Source organism: Nestor notabilis, unplaced genomic scaffold, assembly GCF_000696875.1.
Source record: "Nestor notabilis isolate BGI_N333 unplaced genomic scaffold, ASM69687v1 scaffold23644, whole genome shotgun sequence".
Classification (NCBI taxonomy): Eukaryota; Metazoa; Chordata; class Aves; order Psittaciformes; family Psittacidae; genus Nestor; species Nestor notabilis.
In genome coordinates this window covers 2,751-15,411 of record NW_009925476.1, presented here as the reverse complement: position 1 = coordinate 15,411, position 12,661 = coordinate 2,751, and the positions used below count along the sequence as shown (strand labels likewise).

General features: G+C 52.7%; 2 protein-coding genes across 2 annotated transcripts; one reads left to right on the top strand and one right to left on the bottom strand.

Annotated features, from left to right (window-relative positions):
- Nucleotides 1-23: 23 nt before the first annotated feature.
- Nucleotides 24-8,727, bottom strand: P4HTM (prolyl 4-hydroxylase, transmembrane (endoplasmic reticulum)). Its single transcript, XM_010013077.1, has 8 exons — nt 8,691-8,727; nt 7,154-7,344; nt 6,498-6,594; nt 4,943-5,105; nt 3,123-3,308; nt 2,192-2,282; nt 1,537-1,660; nt 24-342 (listed from the first exon to the last, which is right to left on the bottom strand). The coding sequence occupies exons 1-8, from the start codon at nt 8,725-8,727 to the stop codon at nt 122-124; spliced, it is 1,110 nt and encodes a 369-aa protein (XP_010011379.1). The 3' UTR covers nt 24-121.
- A 686-nt stretch (nt 8,728-9,413) lies between these two features.
- On the top strand, nt 9,414-12,040 carry LOC104399482 (secreted frizzled-related protein 5-like). The gene is made up of 4 exons (XM_010013076.1): nt 9,414-9,691; nt 10,049-10,221; nt 11,145-11,231; nt 11,706-12,040. Exons 1-4 carry the CDS (start codon nt 9,513-9,515, stop codon nt 12,038-12,040), a joined length of 774 nt encoding a protein of 257 aa, XP_010011378.1. The 5' UTR covers nt 9,414-9,512.
- The last annotated feature ends 621 nt before the right edge of the window (nt 12,041-12,661 follow it).

Genomic DNA, 12,661 nt, shown 5'->3' with positions numbered 1-12,661 from the left:
CCTAGAGCACGCGCAGGCGACGCTCCGTCTCTCCACGCTTTATTGGCGCGGCCTCGCCCCCTCCGGCCCAGCGCGGGAAAAGGCCACGTGCGTGCGGCCGGGCCGCCTTTTCCCGCCAGCTCTACAGCTCCAAGTGCATCCCGCTGTACGCTTTATCCACTGTCCACTCGCCCGGGGCTCCCGGGGCTCCAGCCCCCGCGTATCTCTCCATCTCCTGCTGGAACTGCAGCTGGCGCCGCCGGTTGGGGTCCACGTTGATCCAGTTGTTGGCAATCCACTTGGTGCCCTGTGTGACCAGGCAGCCCCCGTGCAGGGCGAAGTCGTCCAGCTCTCCTACCCAGCCTGTGGAGCAAAGCCATGTTAGGAGGGAGTGAGGAGTGCTGCTCTCCCACCCACGGCATTGGCTTGGATTTTGGCTCAGGTACGTCTTACAGGAGCTGGCTCCTCCTGGCACCCTCCATCTTAGTGCTACCCCACCCTAGCACCTATGAGGAGTGCACCAGGGCAGGCTCCCCAGGTGCAAAATGCTTGTTGCTGTCTTGTCTCCACCCAGCACAAGGGGCTCTCACATTCTGCATCCCAGCCACTGTTTTTCTCAACTCTTTCCAAAAGGGAGTGGCATAGAAGAGATGGGTGCTGCTGCTAGGCGGCCTGCAGAAGTCAGGCTCATGGCCACATTACAGACTGCATTCCAGCAGTTCTAAATTATTTTCTCTTTACGGAGGCTGTACCAGACTTGCATCAGCAGCCGCCTTCCATTTCGGAACAATTTGCTCGTAAAAACACAACAGGGCACTTCTTGCAGGACAGAGATGGTCTTGATGTTACCATCCAGCAGCCCAAACACTGGTCTTGTGACCTCTGTGGATTTTCTAGACGTGGAAACATGGGCTGCTCCCAGGGGACCTCCTGCCATCAATGTTCAAAATCTAGCAACGAAATTCTCCGGAGTCACTCTCCTGCAGCCTGGGAGGTTCGTGACCATCCCCCAGCCGGGCTGCCAGGGAAAACCACGTTGTGCTTTGGGAGAAAAACAGCCCTGAGGACACATCACCAGGCTGCAGCTGAGCTATAAAGCAGTAACTGGCCCCAAGCACAGGAGAGCCTTGCACAGGGCAGACCATGTCTCCCCGTGCTGCCAGGCTGATGGCTGTGCCTTTGTCTACCTCCCCTGTGGGCAACACCGCATCAGTGAAACATTCTGAGTTGCAGACCAAGTGCCAGCAGGAGTTTGAGCGCGCACAGTGGGACAGCAGGCAGCTGGCGATGGCTACTGCAGCCAAGGTCTTTGTTTGCTAGCTAGTCCTGTCCCCCAAAGGCATCAGGAGCCACTGACCTGCTGCCTGTAAACAAAGGCCTTTCAGAGTCAGGAAGCTCCTGCCCAGCTGGTGACAAGTAGACTCTATAGTTCCCGCTAGCAGGCAGCTACCACCCTTTGGCTCCCTTCTGAGCTCCCCGCCACTGCAAGAAGATGATGGCCGTCACCTCCTGCAGTCCTACCCCTCCCATGAGCCAAGTCTTGAAATCAGCCCATACCTTCTCCGTCTGACAGGTAGTTGTACCAGAAGACAGCAGTGCCTTGCTGAGGTTTCACTCGCAAATTGCCCTTGTCGCAGTTTTTCCGTGTATCTCGCAGGTCCACGTCGTTCTGGATCAGAGACTGGCAAGAAACCACAGAGAAGGTGATGCAAACAGGGCTGGAATGAAGCGCTCGCACAGCGCTGCCAGCGCTCATCCTGCCCTCTGCCTGACCGCCCCGCAGGGACAGTGCAGGGCTTTCACAACCCACCCGCAGCGGCCAGTTTCAGGCCCCTGGAGGTCCAGAACCTGTCCCTGAGCAGCCGCCCAGTGTTTAATGCGTTGCCTGACAGGAGCACAACACATCTGCCAAGACTTAGTCTGAGGAAACCTGCTCAGACAGAAGCGAGCAGGACCCGTGTGATGGCAGCAAGGCCACCAGACCACTCCTTGCACCTCCGAGCAGGCAGAGCTGTGGCTGTCAAAGCCCTGTGCCTCCTCCTCTGGCCTCAGAGGGAAAAGATGGTAAGTGCAGCTTCCCCATGCTCTAGCTATGAGGGTTAAATATGTTCCAACCTCACACACCAGACCCCTTCTGCAGCCACAGCAAAGAAAGACTCTCAAAGAGTGTCTCAAAATGCCCAGGGTTAATGTGTAGGTGAGATTCATTTACCATCTCTTCATACGTCCTGTTGTCAGCTATAGGGAAGACGGTTTCACCTCCCCCTGTCACGTTGTTCAGGTAGAACAGCACCGTCACATACCTGCAAGGCACAGTGGCTGTCAGGGGACACAACTGGAACAGGAAGCGGTGCACAGGGGCTGTCCATACCTTGCCCCTCCACTCCACATACACTGGTTCCTCCAAGACATCGTGAGATAAGGGATTTCTTAGAATCCCAGACTGGTTTGGGTTGGAAGGGACCTGAAAGCTCGTACAGGCCCAACCCCCTGCCCCGGGCAGGGACACCTTCCACTGGAGCAGGTTGCTCCAAGCCCCTGTGTCCAACCTGGCCTTGAACACTGCCAGGGATGGGGCAGCCACAGCTTCTCTGGGCACCCTGTGCCAGCGCCTCAGCACCCTCACAGGGAAGAGCTTCTGCCTCAGAGCTCAGCTCAGTCTCCCCTCTGGCAGGTTAAAGCCATTCCCCTTGGCCTGCCCCTACAGGCCCTTGTCCAAAGCCCCCCTCCAGCTTTCTTGTAGCCCCTTTAAGCACTGGGACTGCTCTAAGGTCTCCCCTTAAGGAGCCTTCTCCAGGCTGAACAAGCCCACCTCTCAGCCTGTCTAGCTCTCTGATGATTTGCATCATCAGCTTTTCTCCAAGAACAAGACAAGGACAACAAAGAAAATCCCCACCCACAGCAGTGAGGGTGTGTTTCTGGTCTCTGATGGGGATGGCCCAGCAGCTCTGCAGAACCACTCTGCCCTCCTCGCGTGGACCCACAGGATTTGCCCACCAACCTCTTTAAACCCCTTCACGCTAGTGATCTCCAGAGCTGGTTTTTGAGGCCACCACCCGAGCACCACCTACACGAGGTGAGGCCAGACCTCTCTCCCCACCTCTCCTCGAACACATTCCAGATTGTTCCAAGGCAGACCTTACCGGCAGGAGGTCTCAAAGGCAGCGCTTTCATTGGCGACCAGCTTCGTGTGGCTGCAGGCAGTCTCGGGGAAGACGGGGCCACTGTCCATGTGGGCATGGTAGTGCCCTCCTTGGTCGTAGCGCACAACCTGGAGGGGCTCGCTGTGCTCCACGATCTCGGGGGGCAGGCGAGTCAGGCGCATCACCCTGGGGAGGAGGAGAGCAGAGCAGGTGAGGGGAAAGCACCAGCACCCCGGTCAGCCCCTACTCCCAAGCAGCAAATGAATCTAGAGAAAGAGAACCCCCTTCCCAACAGACCGGAGAGACGGATGGGCTGCAGCAAGCACGCCAAGAGGTAAACTAGGTCCTTAGAGATCTGTTGGACCATCAGCATCAGCTCAGCAAGTTATCATCAAGGTTACTTCAAAACCAAACAAAATCGAAGGGTGCATCTCCAGCAGGACTGTTCTCAGGAAGACTTTGCTTGCTCAGCAAGATCCCTTCTGTGTGTGTCCCTGGAGCCTCCATGTGCCATCTCATCACTTCTCTGGACTCCTGCTCACCACCTACAGACCTTGGGGACAGTTAGCAAAGCACAAGGCCCCTGCTGAGAGTGAAGGAGAGACTAGCTCTAGGAACATTCTTGTCACCTAACTCACCTTTCCCTGTTGCCTTTTCAGCAGCCTCCCTCCCAGGGCAGAGGGGCACTGGAAGTGACCAAGGAGACTGGAGCCCTGCTGCTCTGGGATTTTTCCGCTGCTACATCTGAGATCATCCCCAAGGCAAGCAGGTACGTCTCGAGACCTGCCAAAGAACACTCAGAGCTCTGAGAATCTGGACCGGTGAAGCCCTCAGGGCAGGTGCAAAGGGAATGTGGCACCCAGGCAGGATGGCAAAGCCCCTCTGAGCACCACACGGTCCCGACGGAGGACTAGCAGCCTCCTTCAGTGCTGTGTCTTCACATCCTCATATAACAGCAGCCAACTGAAGAGCATAAAGGCAGTGCGCTGATGCCTGTGTGTGCTGGCTAGCTGGCATGCAGAAGGTGGCAGCCACAGTCTGCTCTAATCAAGGCAATATGTGACCCCATTCTCCTGCTGGAATGTGCTGAAGAAAAGGAGCGGCCAACAGCCGTTTTCAAGCCTTGGGACAGATTTTACCCACCCATGGTCTGGGCGAGGACCAGCACCACAAGAACAAGAGAGTCTCCAGCCAATTATCTGTAACTCACCACAGCTAAATGACTTGGCCTGTGTGCTGGGTTTCAGCACTTCCCCGTACCAAATCTGAGATGAAGGGAAGGGTGAGAGGTTCTCCTCTCTGATGTGAGCTGCCCTGTGATACGCGTGCTCAGAGGATTAAACTAACTTGGCTTCCTTGAGGTGAAGTTGTGCTGTTTAAAAAGTCAGCTCTGAAACAGCTAAGCCAGATTTCAGTGAAATGCATGAGTAACTAAAGCAAATGACAGCAACTGCTGGCACCCAAACAGCATTGGAAACGGGCAGTTTCTCCCAGTAAGCTCATTTACTAATTAGAATGAATTACTTCATATAATGCCAAGTCTTCCTGGTTTTATAGGGCTGTTCCCAAAAGTGAATGGAGATGCTGAAAGGGTTGATTTTTCTTTTCCCTTTTCCATGGGTCAATACAAAACCTTCTTCTAACGAAAACCTCCTCTCCCCATTTTGGGGCTGTGTTCATTGCTCTTTATACTCCAAAGACTTTTCACACAATTAGGAAGTGTGAGTATTAGCAAGTCTGCTAATATTCAGTGCCTTTCCCAGCACATGTGGTCCTTGTGCCTACACAAACCAACCATGTCTCGGCTGCCTGGTCCTTACCTTTGCCGTATGGATCTCATCACCTGGTGAGCCCCCTCGCCCTGGTACAGCCACGTGTGCTGGCTGTTGCGCACCAAGTCACTCATCTTCACTTTCTGGCTTCCCATGTACTTGTGGAAATCACGGATATTCAATTGTTTGAACTCCTCCAAGCTCAGCACACCTACGGGAAGAGAGGGAAAGCTGGTGATTCTCCTGCAGGCAACAGTTCCTGGTGTCCTGTACTCAGAGAAGCCACCAGCTGAGGGCACTGCAGAAATTGCCTTCCTCGAACCAAGCCCATTCGCTCTGGGGATCAGGTCCCCGAGACCACAGCACCCAACACGCTGCACTGGGCTGCCCAGCAGCCAGCACACTTCATGGGCTGCAAGCAGAGCTCGCCCAGGCAGCAAACCCAGTGCTGCTGTAGTGCCAGCTCTGCTCCCTTGGACAAACAGCACCCAGCCACCACGGTCAGCCTGGGACAGCTCCTTGGGTGCCGTGACCAAATTATTCCGTGTTATTAGTTCTAGTGTCTCCCTGTCCCCAATTCCCCTTACTCCACGCTGTCTTGATGACGCAGTGCCACATCCAGGTTGTGACCTGGTCTCTCGGTGTCACGTACCCATCTAACAACAGAGGGAAGCGTCACTCTGGAAGTAAGGTCCTGCCAAGAGCACTTTAACAGGACCTTTCATTTGTTAATGTCCGAAATGGTGGAAAAGCCACCGAGGACTCAGTCATACGCTCCTACCCCTGCCAAGAATGCCACTGGTGCCCTCCGGATATTTAGGCATTCACATGGGTATTGCTTCAACTCCAAAGCAGCTCCTCCTGGGCAGCTCTCAATGCCAGGTCACTGGAAGACAGTGTGCAGAGCCTGTGTGTTCACTTAATTTGATTAGGAAATGGAGAGTTGCTTAATTGAGGCCGCTCTAATTAGAGCAGCAGAGGTTAGAATGCACGTCTGGACCAGCGGGAGCCCTGGGAGACCGGGGGCAGGAGGAGAAGTGGCCTCATGGAATACAAGAGTTTGCAGTGGCAAAGAAGGGGGTCAGCACCAAAGGCTGACCTACAAGACCACCTCCACTTATTCCACCCTACCCTGTCCATGATGCAGGATTCCCAGCCTGCTGCAGAAGTCTCCAAGAAAACAGGGTGGAAGTGGAAGGTGGCACCTTAACACCTCAGCCAAGGTAACAAGAGCTACATAGTCAAAGCCAAAGCAGCGTCTCAGACCACAGGAGCAGCAGCACACTCTGAAGGTCTTGTTATAACAGGGCATGAACCAAGGCAGGTCTGAGAGGTGAGAGGGAGCACAGAGCTGTGTTCTGGTCCTGCTTCTGCAAGATCCAAGCCCAGGAAGTAGAACTAGTTTGCTGTTAGACTGGTGATGAAGAGGTTTACACTGATTTTACTTTTCTGCCAAGGTCTCTAAAGCAGCCTTATTTTCCTTTGAAGAACACAGGTAGAGAAACAGGCCTGGGCAGGGACACGGCTCTTGCTCTGCCCCACATGGCTGTGCAAGGTGTCCACCGTGCTGAGGGTGAAGGGATTCCCGTGGAGCTACTCTTACCATTCCCATCAGGATCAGCCTTGACCGCAGTGTACATCTCCCGGATGTTTTCGGGGGTCATCCACCTGCCGTTCCCAAGCCGGGTGTGGGTCAACACCTGAAATTCAGAAATGGATCAACAGCAGGAACTGGTTTCTTGTACTACCAAACCCTACAAATGCCCTGCTTGAGGCCTGGCGGGCTCTGCTCTGCAGCCAGGTGTCAGCACGTCTCTGCAGAAAGAAGACTGCACTAAGAACCATCTGGCAGCCACACACAGCATGTGGCTGATGAGTGCTGTTAGTTCCAGTTTAGGTCATGGCAAATGACTGCTGGGACTTGGTTAACCAGTCCTGAAGTGGAGGGGGCACAGCTCTTTCTCTGGAAGGGAAAGTAAAACCCACAGCACCAGGAACGTTCTACCCAGCATATTAAAAACACACGTCTCCTGCCAAGGACCACCTCTGCCTCCCAATAGCAGCACAACTGCTGTACACCTCCCCGGAAACTCCCATGCTGGAGGCCAGCACTAATCTTGAGACACCGAATTAAGCAAGTACTGACTGGAAGTCAGTAAGTACATACTGGGGTCTGGCCCTACCCAAGCACAGGGTAATGAAGAGACCTATCTGAGAAGGTGCCCCAGCAAACCTCCCCAGCTCTGTCCCACACTTTACCTCTTTGAGCTGCAGCTGCCCATCCTGGTTGTGGTCCAGCAGATTGAAAATGTCCATCTGGCTGATTTCTATCATTTCCATGGCTTCCTCATAGTCATCTGTTGGTAGGATCTGGCTCTTCTGCAGCCCCTTCAGCTGGGCCAGATGGACGATGAGCTTGCACTCCTCCTCTGTCAGGAAGTCAGGGATTTCTGCAGCAGAAGCATGAGCAGCAACAGAGACTGAGGAACTGCTATAGTGGGACCCCAAACCAATGGCAGGGCACTCAGAAGAAGGGAAATAAATTGGGGAGAATTTAGGAACTGCCTAAGTTTGGGACACTCAAACACATCCAAGCACACACCACACACCTGAGCTGCTGGGGGTGGGTATTTTTACAGCAGCAGTTCCTAAATGTTTGGATGCAGAGGTCAAGCCCTTAAATGCTCTCACAGACACCAAAATGGACAAAGGAGTGAACAAACACCTGCATATCACCACATATTATCACTTCAAAGGTGACATGTGGATCACAGTCTGGGAACTGCTGCTCTGCAGGAAGGGAGGCGAGAAAAGCTTTGTGGTGGGCAGTGGTGACTGCAGGGTTTCAGGCTTCCCTGGCCTCACGTGGAGAGGCCACCGCTGTGAACCTGGCACAATGAAACCCGAACAGCATGAAGAAAACTTCCAAACTTATTCCCATTCATTCCCTTGCTCCCCCACTAAGAAGGGTCTTTTAAATGTACTATTAAAGGAGAAGACACTGCACATGGTGGATGCCACATTCCATACTGAGATGCTACCTTAGTGTCATCAGCTTTTCTTTGCAGCACGACACCAGCAGCAATCAGGCAATAGCAGGATCCCAGGCAGATTTAAATGCAGATACACAAATGACTATGAGGCGAAGAGATTTCTCACTGCACAGTGCACAGGGCACTTGCAAAGTGCTGGTGAGGTCCTGTTCCACAGCACAGTTACACTGTGGTCCAGCAGGTTGAGAAGATCCCTCTGGCTGATGTCTGTCAGTGCTATGTCAATTGTGTTTTGAAGAGGGAAAGAAAAACCACCAAAGCAGGACAGGTTTAAGTGCTCGTAGGCCCAAGGTCCTGCTCTCCAAATTGCAGCTCCCTAGAGCTCCTGCGGGTACATGCTATGGACATACTACATCTCAACTGCAGCAACCCTCAAAGGGTGGAAAACAATAGTTAGTTACTTCCATGACCTGAAATCAATCCTATCAGCTCAAACTGTCAGTGAGCAGTCGGCTTCTTGCTACGTACAGACCAGAACTAGCCCTGTGGAAAATGAGCTGTTCCTGGGAAAGCCCAGCAACACGATGCAGCCACCTGTATCCCTGACACCCTCGGAGGAAGCAATTTCCGCCACTGGCAGCGCATCCCAGAGGATGCTTCAGACCCAGAGCTTCCACTGACCGCTCTGAACCTCGTGGCACAGCACCAGGTCCAGAATGAACTGTGCTGGCAAGCGACACTCCCAGTATTTCCAGTTCCCCAAACTGGGCTATAATAATGACAGCTCCTGGAATCTTAATTACGTGCTGGAGGAAGGACAATCCCGCTCTCCAACGGCATTTCTGAATGAGGGAACAACTCTGTTAAGCGGAAGGCGTGCTCTGTCATGCAGGCTGTGGGATGAGGGGGGGTCCAGGCAGGTGTTGCCAATCCCATCTGCAAACAACCTGACTCCACAGCTGCAAATTAGTTCCTCTCTACCCTCAGCTCTCCCAAACAGTTAACTTCTGGCTGTGAGACCATCCTATCTCCCTGCCTGCTCAACAATAGATCCAGCTAAACAAATGCCTCCTAATTGACTTTGAGCTTTTACAAAAAACAAAAGAGGAAAACATTGGGCATTATGAAATAATGACTAATCCTGGAGCTAGAGAAAGGAGAAGGGCTGGAGCACTGGTGTCAAACAGAGATTCAATCTTGGCGGAAAGAGCCCCAGGACACATGGGCCAAATCATTCATCCCTCCCCGACTGCCCTCATTTCCACACCTGCTGATCTAAGCCAAACCCCTGCTAAAATCCGAACAATCAGGGCCGCTGGCAAATGAAAACTGAAGCATTGTCTTCCCCATGAGGGCTCTGAAAGGGCCGCACTTAATGAGGATAGATTGACAGAGAGGTGGCTCCTAGACTATAAAAGGCATCTCACAGTCGGAGGCAGCTCAGTCCAGGGTGCGCTGCCTGTCCTCCTGCTCCAAGCATGGTCACAGCCCACCACAGGCACCCCTCGAGGTTGGGTGGCCCATGGCTGCTGGGTGTCCTGGTATACCTGCTGCTCTGGGGCTCTCCAGGGGCCTGGGCGAGCTACCTGAGGAGATCCTCCAGCTGCACACCCATCCCGCCCCGCATGGCCTTGTGCTACGACATCGGCTACTCCGAGATGAGGATTCCCAACCTGCTGGAGCACGAGACCATGTCAGAAGTGATCCAGCAGTCCTCCAGCTGGCTGCCCTTGCTGGCTAGGGAGTGCCACCCAGACGCTAGAATCTTCCTCTGCTCCCTCTTTGCACCAATCTGCTTGGACAGGTAAGATGTTTTTACAAGTTATTTCTGCTGTAGTAAGTAACAATCCCCAAGAGCACAACTGTGCAGTATGACCAGTGCTGCCCCTCTTAGCAAGGGGCAATTGGATTTCCTAGCATGGAGCATCCCTCTGAAAGTGAAACATGAACATTCCGCCTCTCAGGAGCAGGAATATTATGTTCCCTGCTGCGGGTTTTCCTGCTCTCCCACCCCAGGCACTGCAGCCATCTCCCCCAGCCACCTCTCTCACACACCACAGTAGCTGCTGGTACCCACCAGCACAGCCCTGGGCAGCAGCAAACCCCTCAGCCTGCTGCCAGAAGGAGCCCAGAGGTGCTGCAATCCCCATCCCCTCCCCAGGCTCATCTACCCCTGCCGCAGCCTGTGCGAAGCCGTCAAGAGAAGCTGCGCTCCCGTCATGGCTTGTTATGGGTACCCCTGGCCCGAAATCCTCAACTGCAACAAGTTCCCTGCTGATCACGAGCTGTGCATCGCAGCAGTGTCCACGGATGAAAACTCCTCCAGCAGGAGAAGTAAGTTTGGTTCTTTTCTCCTATGTTTTCCCGTAGGCAACAGTGAAAGCTCAGAGGATCAGCCTGTGCCTTGTTTCTATTCCCAGTATTTCTGGGTTTAAGCTCTGTTTCAAGAAGTTATAAATTCCAGTTTTGTTCTCTGTGGGAGCGCCACTGTGTCTAGAAAATTAGTGTAGCATTGACTGCAGCTTGTTCCCCTCTCTGCTGTATTCATTAGCTCCCTGGGTGCCATCAGACCGCGCAGGGTTTGGGGCAAGGGGAAGGAATTGCTGTCAAAAGCCTAACGCCCAGGCACAGCGTGAGAGCTCATGGCATGCAGGCTCCAGGCGGTGAGATGTGCTTCCAGCAGAGCTCTGGAGCTGCACTCCTCATCTTTCAGTGTGTCCAGGGTTTAAAAACATGCAAAAAAGGAGAAATGTTTTGCAAGCCTTGTCTTTAAACATTAGGAAACACCACTAAGGGGCATGAGCCTCTGCAGACATGAGTTACACCAGAAAAAGGAATCTTTAAGACTGAAAGACTGAATTAAACACGCACATACTGGTGAATACTGGGGGAGATCCAAGAGCAGTTAAGGGAGGACAGATGCCTCATTTCAGCATCACTGGATGGAGTCAGGCCATACCAGTGGTTTTACTGTTTCACCCACACTTGGAGATCTTCACCAAGCATTTTCACTGCTGCTTTAACATGCAGCAACACACACAAGCCTAAACAAAGCACGACAAACAGCATCTGCCCCAGCCACAGAAAGGAGAACTTGACATTTCCCACCCTGGCAATCTGAGATGTCCCTGCAGGGACTGGGTAGCTCAGGAGGAAGCACCACTCTACAAGCCACCGCTTGCAGATCTCAAAACATCATTATGCCTTTTCCAGCGATGCTTGACAAGGGTGTTCTAACCAGATTTCTGTTGCAGCAGTACCCCGAGCCAGCTGCAAGGACTGTGAGCTTGAGGAAGCCAGCACTGCCAGGGAGATCCTGGAAAACCTCTGTGCCAACGATTTTGGTGAGTACCCCCCCGCCTTCCTTTCAGTTGCTGCCATTCTCTCCAGCAGCCAGGTAGCGGCCTGGATAATAAATGGCTGCAGCTTTTACAGCAGACCCCAAGGATTTTAGGTATTGAGCGTTCCCCAGGGAAATGGTGGAATCACCAATCCTAGAAGTATTAAAAGATGTGTAGATTTGGCACTGAGGGACATGGCTTAGTGGCGGACTTGGCAGTGCCGAGTTTACAGTTTGACTTGATGATCTTAAAGGTCTTTTCCAACCTGAATGATTCTGTGATTCTAAAAACGATGTTCAGCAATGGAAACTAACCTCAAATGAGAGCTTTTATAAGCTCACTGCAATTACAAAGGATGGATGTGTCACCACCACATTACAGGAACAGCAAGAAAGCCTTGCGCTGCTGTGTGATTAAGTAGTTAAGAGCTATATGGCAAGTAAATAGAACTAACAGCTCTTTTTCCAACCCCTGTAGCAGTGAAAATCCGAATCCTGAGGAAGAACGCCACCACCACCATCTCAGACTTCGACCTGGACCCCTCCAGAGTGGAGGTCCTGAAGCATGGCCCACTCCTCAGAACCGAAGTCCCCGGCAGGCTCCAGCAGTGGCTAGACATAGATGCGACCTGTGTCCACAACATCATGAGAGGCACACACACAGGGGTCTTCGTTGTAAGCGGTGAAGTACAGAGTGACAAAGTGGTGGTGAACAAGGCCTACGCCTGGCAGAAGAAGAACAGGAACCTGCACCAGGCGGTGAGGAGGTGGAAGCATCACCGCTGCCCTGACCAGGCTGGCCGGAAGGTCTGAAAGGTCTCAATTCCAACAATAAGAAACTGCTCCCTTCCCTATGGCTAGAAAACTCCTTTCCCTGGAAGCTGGTGTTTTGGAGATGTACAGTCAATACTTTTAGGTGGTTCAAAGCAGTCATAGTCCACAGATAAGGCCTCACTACACATCTACAGATCCCTGTTTTACTGAACTTGAGTGTGCAGGTTTAACATGCTCCTCACACAAGGCTCTGCAGATTCAGGACTTGCAGTGAATGGCTTTGAGTAGGATCCAAGGTCACAACATAACCAAACTGAATTCTGCAGGCGAGAGACCTCTGGTGCCAGTTCCTCCTAGTGCTTGTCATCAAAGTCGATGATAGCCATTTCAGCTTCATTATTTGAACCTGAGCCACTGATGCTGCCCAAGTGCCTGCTTGGTTTCTGTCCAGAGAGATTACACAGAAGTCCCCCGACTGCTAGTGATGCTGCTTGTGTAATGGAAAAAAATACTTTACTCTTGAACAGACTGACATAAATTAAGGGGGAGAGGAACCCTGCAATGCCTGTCCCTTAGAGAATTAATACTAAACTCAGGCTGTTTCTTCAGCTTGCTGCGCTGAGAGTTGGTGAGCATCCTCACAGGTAAAAGAAACAGCTG

Excerpts from the sequence above, each read along its gene's own strand:
- P4HTM (XM_010013077.1), bottom strand. The coding sequence starts at position 8,727 with ATGCCGTTGGAGAGCGGGATTGTCCTTCCTCCAGCAC. Across the intron at positions 7,345-8,690 it reads GATTGTCCTTCCTCCAGCAC|AAATCCCTGACTTCCTGACA; the intron begins GTAATTAAGATT and ends CTTCTGCTGCAG. Across the intron at positions 5,106-6,497 it reads GGCTGATCCTGATGGGAATG|GTGTGCTGAGCTTGGAGGAG; the intron begins GTAAGAGTAGCT and ends CTCTTCCCGTAG.
- LOC104399482 (XM_010013076.1), top strand. The coding sequence starts at position 9,513 with ATGGCCTTGTGCTACGACATCGGCTACTCCGAGATGAGGATTCCCAAC. Across the intron at positions 9,692-10,048 it reads GCACCAATCTGCTTGGACAG|GCTCATCTACCCCTGCCGCA; the intron begins GTAAGATGTTTT and ends TCCCCTCCCCAG. Across the intron at positions 11,232-11,705 it reads CCTCTGTGCCAACGATTTTG|CAGTGAAAATCCGAATCCTG; the intron begins GTGAGTACCCCC and ends CAACCCCTGTAG.